The sequence below is a fragment of the Gymnogyps californianus genome, chromosome 2, assembly GCF_018139145.2.
Source record: "Gymnogyps californianus isolate 813 chromosome 2, ASM1813914v2, whole genome shotgun sequence".
NCBI classification, from domain to species: domain Eukaryota; kingdom Metazoa; phylum Chordata; class Aves; order Accipitriformes; family Cathartidae; genus Gymnogyps; species Gymnogyps californianus.
In genome coordinates this window covers 57,191,204-57,207,925 of record NC_059472.1, presented here as the reverse complement: position 1 = coordinate 57,207,925, position 16,722 = coordinate 57,191,204, and the positions used below count along the sequence as shown (strand labels likewise).

The 16,722-nt window shown below is 43.6% G+C and overlaps 1 protein-coding gene across 1 annotated transcript in view; it reads left to right on the top strand.

Annotated features, from left to right (window-relative positions):
- Positions 1-2,132: 2,132 nt before the first annotated feature.
- The window catches only part of PIEZO2 (piezo type mechanosensitive ion channel component 2), a 318,116-nt gene continuing 303,526 nt past the window's right edge, over positions 2,133-16,722 (top strand). Inside the window, exon 1 of the mRNA XM_050891534.1 lies at positions 2,133-2,196. Coding sequence (XP_050747491.1) covers positions 2,133-2,196 — 64 coding nt within the window. The remainder of the gene's footprint in view (positions 2,197-16,722) is intronic.

Below are 16,722 nucleotides of genomic sequence, written 5' to 3'. Positions count from 1 at the left end.
CGCTGGGGTTGACTTTACCATGGGCTGATCAGATAGTTCATGAGCAGATTAAGTACTACTCGACCCTAGTGTTTTACTACCTACAGACATGATCACTAGGCATATGCACAAAGATCGATGTGTACAGAAACCTACGCCAGAAGATTGAGAGTCAAATATCCAGGCTTGGTTCATTGTCGAGACGTCCGGCTGAGCCGCGCTGGGCCCCAATGCGGGAAGGGAGGGAGCCATCTCCCCAGGCTGTGCCCCGCCGCCGAGTTAAGGTGTCGCATTCATCCTGCTGGGACGGGGCTTCAGTACAATCTCTGTTAACGCAAACAGATGTTACATTTAAACTCCATGCACACGCTCATGTCTGAGTGTGAAATGACCGTACATCTTCAGAGGAGGCTTAGGCTCTTTGTGGTATGCGTCCTTTGTGATATGGGTCCTTTTAATGGACCCGTTAGGCACATTGAATTAACGTCTGCAGTTGATTTTTCTTAGCTTTCCTGAGCATTTTCATATATGTAAGTCTGGAGTTCTTTCCAAGTATACTAGTATCAGAGTCAGTTAGCCTGTTATATAATATTTGAATAGCTGAAGAATTGCCATTATTCATAAAACAAAAATCAGATGTCCACATGGCTCCACACATATCATTTGAACCCCCAAAACACAAAGTTTTTCTTTTTTCTTTAAAAGTCCCTTTGTATTTTCCTGAGTCACACTCACGTTTGCAAACATTTTTCTCTGCAACAAGGATACAAAAATACTATTTTTTAAAAAGCACAGGAAAGCAAAGGATGCTTAAGTAATTATAAGTGTCAAAAAGCCGGGATTTCAAGAGCAAATCTAAGACTTCTTAGATTTGAAGTAGGACTTGATAAGTTCCTTCACCAGGAAGAAGCACTGAGAATTTATGTTAAGGACCACAGGGTCACTGCTCCCGCTTTCTCCTACTCCAGATCTTGCACGAGAGTGAAGAGTTATCTCCAGCACTGCCCCCAGAAGAGGATGTTCTGTCTAAGCGTGCCTCGTTTAAGTGGGAGGGATCGCAATATATTGCCGAAGATTAAATGGACTTGTATTACTAACAACATTAATAACTCTATTTTACAGCATCACTATTTCAACCCCAACTATTAGGTTTATTTAGCGCACGCAGGGACACACCAGCTGAGCCTTGAAACCGCCCCTTTAAACCCACAGCACTTTCTAACCAGCACCGTATTTTAAAGGGTAAAAAGCTTTCCAGAAAAGTCAAATACATTCCAGCGACCGCAGATCTATTTTTTTTCCAGGCGACAATTTTCTTGTGGACCTAAACGCGCTGCTGAAACCTGGGCCGGGAAATGAACAAATTAGAGCAAACTGCTCCCCCCCCCCCCCCCCCCAGAAGAAAACAAAACAACAAAAATTTAAGCGAAAAATAAAAAAAAAGAAATCGAGAAAAAAAAAAACTCCAGTAACCCCCCCCCCCCCCCAAATCACCACGAAAAGAAGAGTTAAGGAGAAACGGTGAAGCTTTAAGTGCAGAACCGGAGCCAGCGGGCGGGTGGCAGCGCGGCGGCACCACGGTCCCCGCGGCGCGGAGGGGGCGCGCAGGCAGCGGCCGCTGCCGGGCGGCGGGGCGGGGGCAGGAGTACGGGCAGGGGCAGGGGCAGGGGCAGGCAGCGCGCGCCCGCCCCCCTCGCGGCGCGGCCCGGCCCGGCCCGTCGGGGCGGGGCGCGGGGGGAAGTTTCCTTGCGCGGCGCGGGGCGCGCCGTGGGGTGCCGCCGGCTGGGCCCGCGCCGTCGGGGCGGCGGGCGGGGGGCCGGGGGGGGGGGGGGGGGGGCCGCTCCGCCCTGCCAAGCTGCCGCGCTGCCGGCGGAGGGAAGGAGGGCGGGAGGGCGGTGGGGGAGCCCCGAGGGGGCGGGCGTGTGCGTGCCCCGGGCCGGGGGTGCGGCGCGGCGCGCGCGGCGCTGGTTGCATGGGCTGCCGCCGGGATGCGGCGGGAGGCGTGAGGCGGCGCGGCTGAGGCGAGGCGAGCAGGGGACGGGCAATGCTCCGCCGCCGCGGCTGCTCCGCGCACGGGCGGACCTAGGAGCGGCGGTGGCGCGCAGAGAGGGACGGCTCTCCGGCCGGCCGGCCGCGACCCCCGCCCCGCCGCGATGGCCACCGAGGTGGTGTGCGGGCTCACCTTCCGGCTACTCCTGCCCGTGTGCCTGACTGCCGGTACGTCCCTCCGTCCGTCGGTGGGTCGCCGGGCGGGTGCGCGTCCCGGGGCCGCGGGACCGTCCTCGCTGCCCGCCGGGCCGGCGGCTTGGGGGATGCTGCGCTCTCCTTCCTCGCGGCTGCTCCCACATTCCGCTATTTCCCCAAGAAACTTTAAACTTCGTAGCTCACCCCTTGTTTCTTATATATTTGTTGCTGTTGTTTGTTATTAATAGTCATTTTATTGTTGCTGTCCGCCCGGGGGTGCGGGGCTCGCACGTGTGGCGGGGCTTTGCTCGCTTCCCCAGCACCGGCTGCGCGGCGCGCAGCGGCGTGCCGAGCTCCGCGGGGCTCCGGGGCTCTTCGCTCGGAAAAACTGCCGCTGGCTCCTGTGCCCCGCGTCGCCCCGCATCCTCGGGGAGGGCGTGAGAGAGAGAGGAGGATTCAGTGCTCGCCCTCCAGGCATTCTGGTTCATCTGCCTTGTTAGGGTTTTGGGGGTACTTTGTAAGCGGGGAGTGAGCGTATTTCAGAAGGAGCAATTACCTAATTTACGGAGGTTTTCAGGAGGGAGATTTCTCTCATTTTGAGAGAGAGAAATTTCAGTTTATTAAATCGCGTTACTTCGCAGGCGGCCATCCAAGAAACGAATTATTTTTGGATGGAGAACTGCGGTGTCCAGCCATGGGTGAATATGTTAATATTAATCCATGCCCTCCGCACAATTTGAAAATAAAACTCTGAGTAAGCAACGATTACTCGTTAGATCGGTAGAACGAAAGACTTGCCTCGAAAGCCGCGGTTGCGGAGGGCGGCTCGGCCGGGCGGCCGCGGCTGGGGCTGGTGCCTGCCGGGGCAGTGGGGGGGCTGCGGGGCGGGAGGAGGGAAAGCGGGGGTCGGCGATGGTGCCCACCTCCCGCACGGCGCGGAGAGAAACCCCTCGGCGGTCAGCCCCGCGCCGTGCATCCTCCGCGGGCGGCGGAGCGCTGCCGGCCGTACCTTGGGCGGCCGCCGCGGGGCTCCCGGGCCGGTCACGGCCGCCGCCAGCCCCTTCCCGGCCGCGCGGAGCGGCGCGGAGGCGTGCGCGCAACGCGGGGCTGCGGGGGCCGTCTCCCACCCGCGGGGGTGCAGCTCTCCGTGCGGCCTCGCCGGCCTCCCAGGACAGGGCTGCCCAGCGGCCCCCCCCGAAACACGCAGCCTTCCCAGGGCTTTGCCCTTGACAAGCCTCGTGGTGGTCTGGCCAACGCCTCTCGATTTCAGCATGTCCCCTCCACCCTGCCCGGGAGGTGCCCCACGCTCTTGCTCCAGGTGCCCTCCACGGCCTCCGACTTCTCCTCCGGGAAGGAGGACGCGGACCCCGTCCTCAGCCCCGCCAGAGGCGTGCAGGACCCAGGTCGCTCCCTGGTGCCTCGCGGTGCGCAGCCCCTCTTGCTTTCACGGGCTGCGAGTGAAAATGCACCTTTTTCCCCATCGCTTTGCTTGAGGCGGTGTGGTGGGTGCTGTTAGCGGCGTTGTACGCAGGGTGAGATGGAGACTGCTTTCCAACCTGCCGCCAGCACCTGCACTCGCTTTCCACACTTTCCGAAGCCAGTGGCCACCCTGCAGGTGCCCAGCCCTGCACTTGGTGGCCGCCGCTGGGGCTGGGGAGGGCACAGTTCCCCAGGCCCATGGCAGCAGGTGAGGGGCCCCCGCCTGCTTTGAGGCCGTCCCTGTGTGACCGGGTGTCGGTGCCTTGGGGGCCGGTGTGCGGGAACGCTGCGTGCGGAGGAGCTGGGTGGTGGTGGATGGGGCAGGCGGCGGGTTGCCCTCAAGGCCAGGGGGTGGTGGTACCAGGCGGGTCTTTCAATGCCAGGGTCGGGCATAGGGCACCCGCTGTTTGAAACCTGTTGGACCCTGTCCATATTTTCTTTAAACTTATGAAAGATGGTTGGATTATGGATAAGGATGAATTTGCTGGAAAGACACGAGGGGAGAGGGAAAGATTCTAGAAAATAAATTGTGTTCAGGTGGAATTTTTTTATATTACTCTAATAACTTAACATCTAGCTGTGGTATTAGAATAGTGGAGGTATTGTTCTGTCAGATGCTCAATCTGGTTCTTGCCAAACTCCTTCTGTATCAAAACAAGTTCAGATAAAATTGTTTTGCTGTCCTGATTCCTGATATTTAGTAATGCAGAGGTACTTTCGCATTGCAGTAATACTCCACAGATGAGAACCGATGTTGTCATGAATCGCTTGTGGTCGTAAATCTTATTCATCTGAAGATTAATCGAAATATAAAACCTGAAGGAGGGACTTCCCGTCTTGAGTATGAAAAAGAAATCCCACCGTGGAGCTTTTGGTTTTGGACCTAGTGATCTTGTTCAGTTGGATTTGAGAGAGGAATCGGTGAACGGACAAACAGCTTTCCACTTACCTTAATTTACTGTGTGTGTAGGTGTTATTCTTTTCCCCTTTACAAGCTGTTAGCAGAGTCCTCACTAGGGTGAAACCTAGTTCAGCCTGCTTCACTTCTCCACTTTTCTTGCGTCTGCACCTGAGTTATCCCTGAGCCAATGCTTGCCTCTTCTCCAAAGCATCAAGGAAGTGTTTCATGGGCTTCTGGAAAAAGGCTTTTTAGAGTTCATATATCAGAGTGATGGGGTTTTGTATGACTTACGGTGAGGTTACATCCGCAGCTGAAAAGCTGCCACGAGGACTCAGTGCGCGGAGTGATGCCTTGTGTCTCCTGCCCCTGTCTGGGCAGTAAATGTGTCTGGCAGTGCCAAAAGGGTGGAAATAACAGAGTTGTTCTTTTGGTTCAGAATCCGTGTGTGTGTGATTTTAAAATGCTAGATTGCCGTAGTTTCTTATCGCGGTATAATTTGCTTTTCTGTTTCTAAGAGTAGAAAGTAACAAGGTTGGAGAGCCCTGACGAGGTGTGTGGAGGGCAATGGCACATACCACATAACTGAGAAAACACAATTCCTTATAAGAATTTTTTAGGATCAGATCTGTAGCACTGATGAGTGTAATCTTGTGCAGGTAAGCCCAGATGTATCCATTTAAAGCTCAAGAATGACATGTCTTGAGTGTCTGCTGAAGACAGGAAATTTAACATGTACAAAATGAAAGACTTTGGAGATTGAAAAGCTGATTATATGCTTTATGACTTCAAAGTTGATCCACCATCATGTTATTTTCATGATAAAATCTTGTGTTCAGTCTGATGTGAACCTAGAGCTTAAAACGATAACTCACAGTAATGTGAAACTTCCTTGCAAATAAAGCACTGTGTTCTGTAATAAGAAAGGGAGAGTTGGATCTGTTGTTGCGTTTTTTTTAACTGAGATTACTGCAATGTGATATTTTCCTGTATCGTAGTAGTACAATGCTGAAAAAACAAATAATAAAATGGAGGAGAGGGAGCTTTTAGCACCGGTGGTGGGAAGTGGGCTTTTTGTGTTTTGTTTTTGAAAGCTTGAGCCTTGGCATGAACCTGTCTTTTTTCTGTTACTCATATGAACTCGAAACATGCAAAATGTGATTTGTCTCTCTGAAGTAAGGCATCAGAACAATCTTTTGCTAATTGCTTTCTTTGGTTTGTAAAGACTTGAACCACAAAGTTGCGGTTTACATCACTTGATAACAATTTTTAATTATTCTGCTTCCAATTGTTTTACTTCACACACAATTCATTAGTTTTCTTTTAAGCAAAATATTATTATTTTCAAATGGGGTGCTGGGAAAAAAAAATGCTTAGAGAGAACAGCTTTCTCTGGTTTTTGATTGATGCTCCTGGATTGCGTGTTATCAGCAAATTGACTTTGGTGAGCTAGCTGCCTGGCCCAAGCGCTTCCGAGAAGTTACCCTTGCTTTCTGAACTCTTGAGTGTTGACCCAGATGAAGTAAGAATTGTAGGAGCTTCTAGAAAGCTGAAGTTTTTTTGAGGGGGTGAGCACAGGTATCAGTGTTTGGTAAGTGATGGCAGATAAAAAGAAAATACTTCAGAGTTTTTGTAGGCGACAGAGTTCAGATATTAGTTGGAAGTTTTCACTTGTTTCTTAAAGCCAAATCTTTGAACTCCTGGTAAATAGTGGGAATTGCTTTTATTTCTCCTTTCAGTGACAGTGATTCATCGGAATGATATTTGATGAATCCAAATGATCATCTCTTCAGGATATAAACGATGTGTTACAGAGAATATTTTTTAAAGCATACACAGTATTTTCAAAAACATGTATATTCAATAATATATATCCTATATAATATATTAGTCCCCCTCAGCAGGACTGAGGTCCTTGTTCTGCCTTGGAAGGAAAAGGTAGATTCCAGCATCCTTGGGTGCTCTTTGACTTTTATCCGCAAATTAACAAGTAATGATGAAAACTTTGGAGGGGAAATATCTGCATTGCTACATTAGCAGGTAGTAAAATGCTGTTAAAATTATGTGTTTTAAAGAGTACTTCAGAATCCAGTACATCCCTGTATATTTTGATGCTTTGAATTATTACTATTCACATTTTCTATAGATAGAATAAGTTGGATAACTCTGTGACATAAAGGCAAGCCTGTGGAGGCAGTGAACCATGCCATGCTTGGATTATTATTTTTTGGGTGCTTGTTGTTGATTTCACTGGAGGTGGCTGTTTAAAAATGATGGTACGATATGACATGGTGGTGCAGTTTTCAGGCGACTGAATGATTTTTATGTGCCGATCTGTACAGGTGATGTCAAGGTGATGATAAAGCAAGCTGTGATGCGGGACTGTTCAGACTAGAGGGTAATTTGCGTAGTGACATTGCATGTAACAGTATATACGTGTGGATATGTGTGTATACATACATATTAAAAAACTCTGACATATTTTTAAAGTTGAAATGAACTTGACATCGTCAGCAAGAGTGCTGCTTGTTATGCTCTAAAATTGGCCAGTTACTGAAAAGAAGGCAAAGAAAGATCAAACTGATTTTTCTTTTCTTTTTTTTTTGTCATTGTACATTTGATGTACTGAGAAGAATGATAGGGAACAGCATGAGAGAGATTCACATAGACTTCCCACTACATTTTAAAACTCTGGTGTTGTCCCAGAACACTCATAAAAATGTTAGTCACAACAACAAAAAGTCTAGGAACCCCTTAATCGGTAGCATGCTGAAAAAAAAAATGAACTTGGATGCCAGTTTGCACAAGAGATCCTAAAATGGTTTCCTTCCCCTCTTCAAATGTTTTAGAAATTTATCTGGCTTCTTTTATTAAAGGAAGTTTTGCCTAGTTCAGTGGGAGCATGTGAAAGGTGTCAAGGGGAAGGAATACATACAACTTTGCAGGAGCAACATTTTCCAGGCTTGTAGGCACAGCGTTAGATCTTCTTGTTTGCAAAAAGCAAATGTCATTTCAGCCTCTGTGGCTTCCATCTTAGGTCAATTAAGATCCAGAGAAAAGTGTTTTGGGGAGAGCAGGGAGGCAGCAGTCGCCCACAAGCACAGTGCTCTCTCTCTTCTGTAATAGCCATCTCAGGTAGTCTGCCTCTGCTTCCCCCTAGCATGCAGGCTGGGAAACTCTATTTAAAGATGCATCTGTTGTGGTTTAACCCCAGCCAGCAACTGAGCACCAGGCAGCCGCTCCCCCCTCCCCCCTCCCAGTGGGATGGGGAGGAGGATCGGGGAAAAAAAAGGTAAAACTCGTAAGTTAAGAGCAGTTTAATAGCTAAAGTAAAATAAAATATAATAATAATAATAATAATTAAAAAAATATAATAATAATAATAGTAATTAAAAGAAATATAACAAAAAAAGAGAGAAGTTCAAGAAAAGTCAAGCGATGCACAATGCAGTTGCTCACCACCCACTGACTGATGCCTGAGCAGCGATCTGGCCCTTCCGGCCAATTCCCCCCTTTTTATATACTGGGCATGATGTTCTATGGTATGGAATACCCCTTTGGCTAGTCTGGGTCAGCTGTCCTGGCTCTGCTCCCTCCCAGCTTCTTGTACACCTGCTTGCTTGACTTAGGATAAGTGCTACTTAGCAACAACTAAAACATCAGTGTGTTATCAACATTATTCTCACACTAAATCCAAAACACACTGTATCAGCTACTGAGAAGAAAATTAACTCTATCCCAGCTGAAACCGGGACAGCATCCCACAAAAAAACAGGAATAAAATGTCTCTCCTTAAGTTCTTACCACCTCTACTTATTTATCCTAACTGTTCTGTTAAGTGGTTTGAATCCATTTAATGGTTAAGATGAGATAAAACTAGAACCTATAAATTTGCAAGGCTTAGGGCTTGCCCAGTAGGTAACTTGTTCTGCAGACAGTGTTGAACTTGGGAATGGAAATCAGTGGGAGGCAGCTGATTGGAGAGAGTTACTTGGAGAAAGTGGACAACTTGCCTGGTGACTGTAGGAACTGGAATGCATTTGAATCCTTTATTTGTAGTGCTGGAGCTCACGGGTATCAATTGCAAATTGTGTCATGCACGAAATTCCCTCTCTGTCTTTTAAACTGCAGGTACAACACTGAGCCATATTCTGGTTTTCTAATCGGAGTAGTCAAATCATAGCATGAAATGACAGAATTGCATGTATTTTGGGAACAGATAATTCATTTTTTCTGAGGATGTTTCTGAGGGAGGTCAAGGAAGAGAATGGTACTGTTATTGCACCTGTACATGTGTAGCCACAGTGCTCTTTCATTTCAGGTAGTTTGCTAAAAGTCCAAAAATGTTGGAAACAAAAATTGTTAGACAGCAGGCTGGGGAGATGGAGTGCAAGAGTTTTAACCACTAAAGTACTAAAATAATTTCGTGGTGCAGCTTTACCAGCATGGCTGTTGGAGTAGCAGAGTTGCAAATGCTGGCAAAAGCAGATCAACTTCAGATTGGCTGTCACTGTTAAAAGGACTCTTGGAAGGGAATATCATTAAATGGATCGTATCTGAGAGGGACTTCAAATGATGCGCTCCTTCATAACAGTAAAATCTTTTTCACATGCATGTAAAGCTGCTGGATGTTTGCACTCCAGCCTTTCTTCTCTACATCTCTTTTCTCTTTCTCTTTTCACATTGAAATGACAGCCCTTGTGAAGCTGAAGCGTCTTATTTTGAGGATAACGTTTCACTTGAAGAACATCAGTAACTACTTTCTCCTGTTGGACTACAGCACTCTAAGAAACAGACTGTTTGCTTTCTGTCATGAAGAATGATGTTAGCAAGTGCTAATTAGTGAAAAAGTCTGTGTAGTCAAGTAGATTGTACAAGCCTTTGTAATATCTTTAGGCAGTTCTAAAGATACTGTAAGTATGAGTTGCTAAGCTAGTAAAAGGCTGTATAGTGGGTTTTTTTGGGGTTGGTTTGTTTGTTTTTTCTGTGCTGCAGCAGATTGATCAATATTTGTAAATAAGTCAATCCAGGTTTGTTTTCTAGGGTAAAAGTTTTCTGTAACATTACTTTTGTGGTGATGACAGGTCTTCATGCTGTCATCTTGACAGATCTCTGAAGCTAAGCAGGTCAGAAGCTGGCAGCATGCAGGTAAGTTTTCAGAAAAAGTGCAGGTGTTGCTGGCAGAAATACGAGTGACAGAGTCCTCTGGTTCTTGTATTGAGAGAAACTGGTATACTGAGGGTTATTTTGTCAGAAAAAACAGCTTAAGGTTATGAATATTAAAAAAAAAAAGTCCACAAGTTGAATTATATAATATCTTTATTTTGGTGCGTTTGTTAGAAGCCTATCCTTTGATGCATTACATTCAGGATGTGGTTGAATTAATGCACTTCTCCTCTTCTCCTGAGAGTCTTACCTGTCCATTTCCCGTCTCGAGTAGGCAGTTGTAAAACCTGAATATCACATTAAGGTTGCTATTCTGTATCTTAATTTCTTTTACATCTTTAATTCCGAGCTGCAGTGTTAGCTTTGATAATATCCTGTAGCAATGAATTCCGTGGGTGAACTCTGCTGTGAATAAAAAGGAGTACTTCTTTAACTCGTTTTCAGTTTGTTGCCTTAGTAAATAATCCTTTGGATGGGAAAAAGTATGTATAATCACTTAAATCAACAACAGTCCAGTGTTCTGTTTACTCTAACACTTTAGAATAACATTTGCAAGGCATAAAATCAACCGTTAAGATTAACTGTAGAAATTAACAGCTCTGAGTTTCCTATCAATTGTCCAGTTCTGAAGAGAAAGGGATGAGGATTATGTAAATATCCCTTTCCCATAAATAAAGAGTTTTAAGACTCTATACTTTTACAACTTGAATCGTTAGAGAGTGCAGCGTAGCACTTCTTCTCTGAGCTCATTCATGTAGTCTTCAGTTTGGAAGCTCTTTTGGAAATGAAGTAAAACTTAAAGAAGTGAGTCTGTGTTTGTGAGTGATACACTAATCACTCCCTTTTTGGCAAAATATTATAAAGCATGGGATTGCAGACATTACATACTCTGTCTACTGTTTCCAAGCCACTAATTTGTTAATGTAGCTTGACAGAACGGTAACTTAAAACTGAAGTATTTAAGTGATATTAGAGTGAGGGTCAGTTCTGCCCCTCATTCAGAAGTTGCATGGGAGGCTGAAAATTATTTCCTTAACAGATAAGGAGGTGTGTTCTGGATTCTCGCTGTGCTGAAGGATACGCAAACCCTATGTGGGTAAAGAGATGCTAAACAAGTGCTGTCTTTTTCCTAGGCATGCTAATACCACTCAATAAACTGTATGCTGATGGTTTTTTTGGTAAAAGACGTGCTATTAGAGAAATTAGCTCCTGGATAATTTGAGGAACATTGAACTCCTTTTGCTAGCAGTTATCTATTCCAACTTGCAAGCATATATTTACCCTTCAACTTTAGTTTAGCTTTTGTTAAATGCAGATTGAAGTTGCAAGGGCTCAGAAAGGAATATGAAGGCTCAGAAAGGAATATCAGTGAAACATATTGGATGGCCAGTGTACCCCCCACCTTGTAATCTGAAAGTAAGCCTTTCTCCAGGTTGATAAATCTCCAACTGTAAAACGTGATGCTAATTACAGCATTATGTATCTCTGATATTGTTGATTTGATTGTCTAGAAAATCACCTGCTAACCTCTAGCAAGCAAGTACAGTGACATTTACTCTGAATTTCATTTTAATACATGCTCATATATTGGAAAATGTCTGGAACATGCAAAATGTTTGCATAGTGGCTGCACCTGTTTGTGCTGTGTTTTTCTTCCCCTGTTATATTTGTGGCTTTTCATGACATCTGTCAGAATAGCAGTTTCCTGGTCACTGAGAATAGATTAATTCATAAGCCAAAGGCAAGTGAGGGAAATTTGTCTTCACAAATCCTGATTTATGTAGAAAACTTTTACTGCCATAAATAAATATTACCTCCTGTTGTCATTTTGTTGGCCTACTTCTATGAGAGTATTGTTAAACAGTATTTATAGCTGTAATATGATTGCTAAAATGTGTTTCATCAGTCCTTCGCTCAGTGCTTAGAATTTTAAAGACCTGTCCTATTACATTCCTTAATAACGCTGCATTTTTTGACACAGATACATACTTACATCCACTTCTACAAGACAGCAACCTAAAAGAAACTACGTGTTTTAACCTTTTGAAACTTTGTCAGAGACCAGACTTTCTGGGACGTGTATTGCAGGGCATCGTTTAGAAGGAGTGCACTTTCAGTTGCAAGCATGGAATAATTACTTTCTACATTTTTGCATGAGTCATTGGTAACATCAACATTTTCTTTGATGGCAATAATTGTATGTTTCTGTGTAGAAAATCATAGAGAAATACTTATATCTTTTCTAAATGCTAGATTATAAAATTGTTTTCTTCAGGTTGTAGTGCTGTCGGTCAAAGAAATTCTGTTGTGATACATATGCCACCAGCCAGAGAAGCTGCATGATCTTTTTAATTCTTCCTCTTCCTTCTTTCTTCTCCAGACATTTAACACATGTCAAATTACTGTTTAATTTAGAGAACAAAGATCTGTGAGGTATGACCCATCTCTCTTATTTGTTAGCTAAATGCTAGGCATGTGTATTTGCAGTATAGTGCTATGTAAGTAATAAATACCACTTCCATAGCTTATTTTCTCTAAAATGAAAGGAAATCAATAATCAGCTTTTTTTAAAAAATGCTTTGGATAAAATGCCATTGCTCTGTTCTTAAAAACAAAGCTTCTGGTAAAGACAATCAAGTTTAGCACTTTCTTCCATCATTTCAGTGTATAATTGAGCAAAAAAAACCCCCAGTGTGGTACTGTGTCTATTTGTCTCTTTGTGAAAATATGTTTCAACTGGAAAGACCTTAATCTCCATAGTTCATGCTTTTCACTACGTTTCTCTTATAAACCTGTATATATAGACTTTGATGTCACATTTTCTCTGACCTTGTTGGTTGTTCTCTGCTGAAGTCTGATCAGGTCTCTTCTTCTAACAGAACAGAACAAAAGCCTCTCCTATGGTTTTAAAGATATTTTAGTAACTATTTTCATACATTTACTGATTAGGGGAACTCTTTGTGATTTACTTCTATGATAAATGAGCTTCTCCTTGTTGCCTAATGTGACACAGCTTTCTTTTCCTAAGCTTTCATGATCTTCTTACCATATGGTACATTGGTCAGGACCTTTGATCTTTATTGGGCAATAAGGTATGTGTCCATATTACTATAAAAATGCATTTCCTTTCTTGCTCCTTGGGAGGGGCCTGTCATTTCCATGGGGTATAGTTGCGTTCGAAAGTCTTCATTATGTAAGCCTACTGCTATGCTTATTAGCGTGGCAGATCGTACAACTTAACTCAGAGCTTCAGTGTTTCATTAGTCTCAGATGAAACAACCTTCATATTCCCTAAGATACAGCACAGAAAACACAATGGATGGGAGAGAAAAACCTAATCAGCCACACAAGTCATATTTACTCTGTACCACACAAGCCTTACGTGTACTCCCACCTCCTTTTGAAATAGATCCAATAATTGACTTCATCTCCTTGTTTAACGGCTGGTTGCTCTTAACAGTGGGCCCCGTAATGTTTAGAAGGATTAGCATTCAGTGACGTTTATTTTCCATCGCTCTTCTGCAAGTGATGCCTTTGTCGTGAAAGAAGTCCCAAGTCTGAGAAAACTGACCCTATTTTATACTTCCTCGACCCAATACAACTTTCCTCCCCAAGTTATAATCTTTTGATTTGTTTGACCTTGAAACACAATGTCTATGTGTATACTTTGAAGCAAAATACAAGAAATACTGTGTATATATGCAATTTTATTGATATAATGTATCTTGAAATACCCTTCTGTAGCATTTAATGTCAGTTCTTATTGAACTAAGTGAACAAACTCAATCATCCTGCCCATTAGTGTACATAAACATCAAAACCTGTTTCTCACAGCTTTTCATTGTCATCTGCAAATATAGCATCACAGTTGCTTGAAGACCTCTACAAATGTTTCTTGTTAATTTGCTGAAAGCAAAAGTAACTGTAGTCTTTTTATGTGGGTTTAAAAAGATCCTTGCAGTTTATTGTACGACTGTGATTTTAAGCAAAAATTGCTTTAAGATACAATAACCTTATGTGAAATAAGCTGCTGTCAACTTTTGACAGCCTCAATAAGCCACTCCTGATATCTACATTTTTATCACAGCATGCAGACATACTGAGGGGTGTAAGACAACCCCACTGTGCCACTTTGAGGGTCTAGAAATGAGGGTTGGCCTAATCATTTAAGTTGATCCATTCCTATAGAGACGTCCACATTAAAATGCGGAAAAGAGGCAGTACACAAATCTTGTTTCCTACAACTTGGCTGCTCGGTGATGAGCTATGCTGGCAATAGTAAGGAAATGGCAGAAGGTCCCAAATGGTCATTGGTGTGCCCTGGAGGATGAAGCAGTTGGAATTGCTAGAATTGCAGAAGAAGGATATCAGGTTATTTCCTACCTGTATTTACTGTTACTGTATTTGGGGGAATGGTGTTTGTTTCTTCCCTCTGTGGAGGAAGCTGTTTTCCTGTTGCCCTTGAAATGGAAAAGTAGTATGATTGTTCCAACGCTACACAATATTGCAAACTGGAAGGAACAAGAAAGTCTCATTACCAGAGTATCCTGCCTGCATAATTAATGCATGTTAGTCGTTGTTGAAATACACTGAAATAAGAATGTAGCAGTTGTTTAAAAAAACCAAAAAGGATGAGATAGCTAAGTCCCTGAAACCAGCATCTGTTTTGAGGAGAAAGAAGTTTTGTGGGGCAAGTAATTCCATGGTTACTCAGTCTGGTTTTCTCATACATTCTTTTGAAGCAGTTGAGGTTGGCTGCTGCCCTGCAAGGTTTCTGGGGTGATTACAGGATGGGCTCTGATCCGTCTCTGTGTTTCCCTCTTCATAGTATCCCAGGCTGGAAGGCACCTCAGGAGGTCTCTTCTCCAATCTCCTGTTTAGTGCAATGCTGAATTTAAATGTGATTGCTCAGGGCTTTTTCCTGTTGGATTTTGAAAGTCTGTGAGAATGGAGGTCTATAACCTCTTCCAGTGCTTAGTTAGCCTCACAGTGATTGGGGTTTTTTTCTTTGCTCCTTATATCCTCCTGACTTCAGTTTGTGGCCATTGTCTCTCAGTATGCACCTCTGTAAAGAGCTTGGCCCTGTCTTTTCTATAACCTCTTCTTAGGTGTTGGGAGGCTACTGTGAGGTGCCCCCAAAGCTGTCTTGTCTCGGTGCTGAACGAGCCCTGGTCCCACAGCCTCTCCTCATAGGGCTTTAAGCTCCAGCCCTGACTGTCTTGGGGGCCCTCCCCTGGACTTGTTAAAGTTTATCAACATATTTCTTGTCATGAGAGGGGGCAAAATTGCATGTGGTACTCCAGATGTGGTTTAATGAGGGCTGAGTAAAGGGGAATACTCACTTCCTTTGGCTACGCTGCTATTGGTACAGCCCAGTAGCTTACATTGAATGTCACAAGGGAGATCCGATCGAAAACTTTTTCACGTTGTTTGAGTGTGAGAAACAGAAAGTAGACATTGACCATTTTTATTGTTCCTTAAAAGAAAAAAAAAAACCCAAAACAACCAGAAGTTCTAAACTGTGATCAAAGGATCATAAGTAAAAATAAATTGATGTTGGATATTATATCTGAACAGTCAGCATTGGTACCCAGGCAGAACTTGTAGGAATTTTTCTGTCTCATTTTTGATTTAAGGACCAAAGTATTTAGTCTTTACAGTAAATCCTACACTCTCTCTCCTCACATGGAAGTAGATGCCTAAGTATGTTCTTCAAGTTGTCCTGGTTATGGCTTTTGGGTTTTGGTTCTAAACTGTATAGGAGCGAGTCTTGGAAATCCTGCTGTGAGGAATTGTTTCTTCAGTCTTTCTGTAAACTCACTGGTACCTCAAATCTCAGAGACTGCAATTTTCCATTCTTGGTTTTAAAAATAAATAAAAGAACGACAGCCAGTATCTGTAGGGCACGTTCTGATTTGCTGTGTCTTAACACACACAATATGCATCCAAAGGCTCAAAAAGGTCGAACTTGTGTTTCTCAGCTGGAAGTGCTGATTATTAATGAATGTTATTCTGTAACATTGGCACAGTCATCTGTCACTGACTTGCAATGAACAGAATGATGAATTAATACAAGACCTACACCATTTCTTCTCAATTTCAAGAACTGTCCAATGCTGGCATTCTCGAAGGGGCTAACTAGCCAGTAAATTACTGGTATTATTTTCCCAGCAATCATGCTCACATACTTGAATATTTTTAATTAGTCAGTATTTCTTGTTATTCTGCAAATCACTGACAGCTAATTTGTTTTAAAACCACAGGAAAAAATCAGTTCTACATGTTTCTGTATTGCATTCTTTTCTCCTAGGTGATCTCCATCTCATGTAGTATTGACAAATTACTTTTAGCAGTAGTTATTTTACTGTTCGGTTGCAATTTTGAAACAAGTATTTGAAAAGCTGGCTTGCATTTTGGATATATGAAACACTTGGTGCTAGTCATTCACAGAATATGTTGTACTGGGTTTTATAGATCCAGCAGAATGAATTGCTTCCAAATTTTTGCCTGAAAACTGCAAGATTTATGTATTTCTTTTACTGTAGTGTTTAGTTAACTGTGCTGCCTTTAGAGGGTCAACCCACTGTCTATCAGAAATTCTCTTCCCTAACCTCTTTCATTCTGCAGGAAGCATGGGAGAAGTTGTGGTTTAACCATATGAAGAGTTGAACTGTTCATTGCGTGTAGTGTAGCTAGCCTTCATTTGATAAAAGGCAAGTTATTGGTATCAGAAGTTACACACGACTACTGTTTTTTCTCCTGTTCTGTACATGTCTGCCCTTAGGTAACAGATGATTTCAACATGGAAAGCAATAACTGATGTGGTATACTTGTAGCTGCCCAGATGACTTTTCTGAGGGCTATTTATGCTGTTAACTGTCATAATTGTGGGAAATGTCCTCATGTCTTCCTGTAGCTTAGCATTTGCATTTTTCACTGTCTGCATCTGTTGCTCCTTCCCTTCTTTGAAAGATTAACATCACCCCCCATGCAACACTACAAATAAAATATGTACT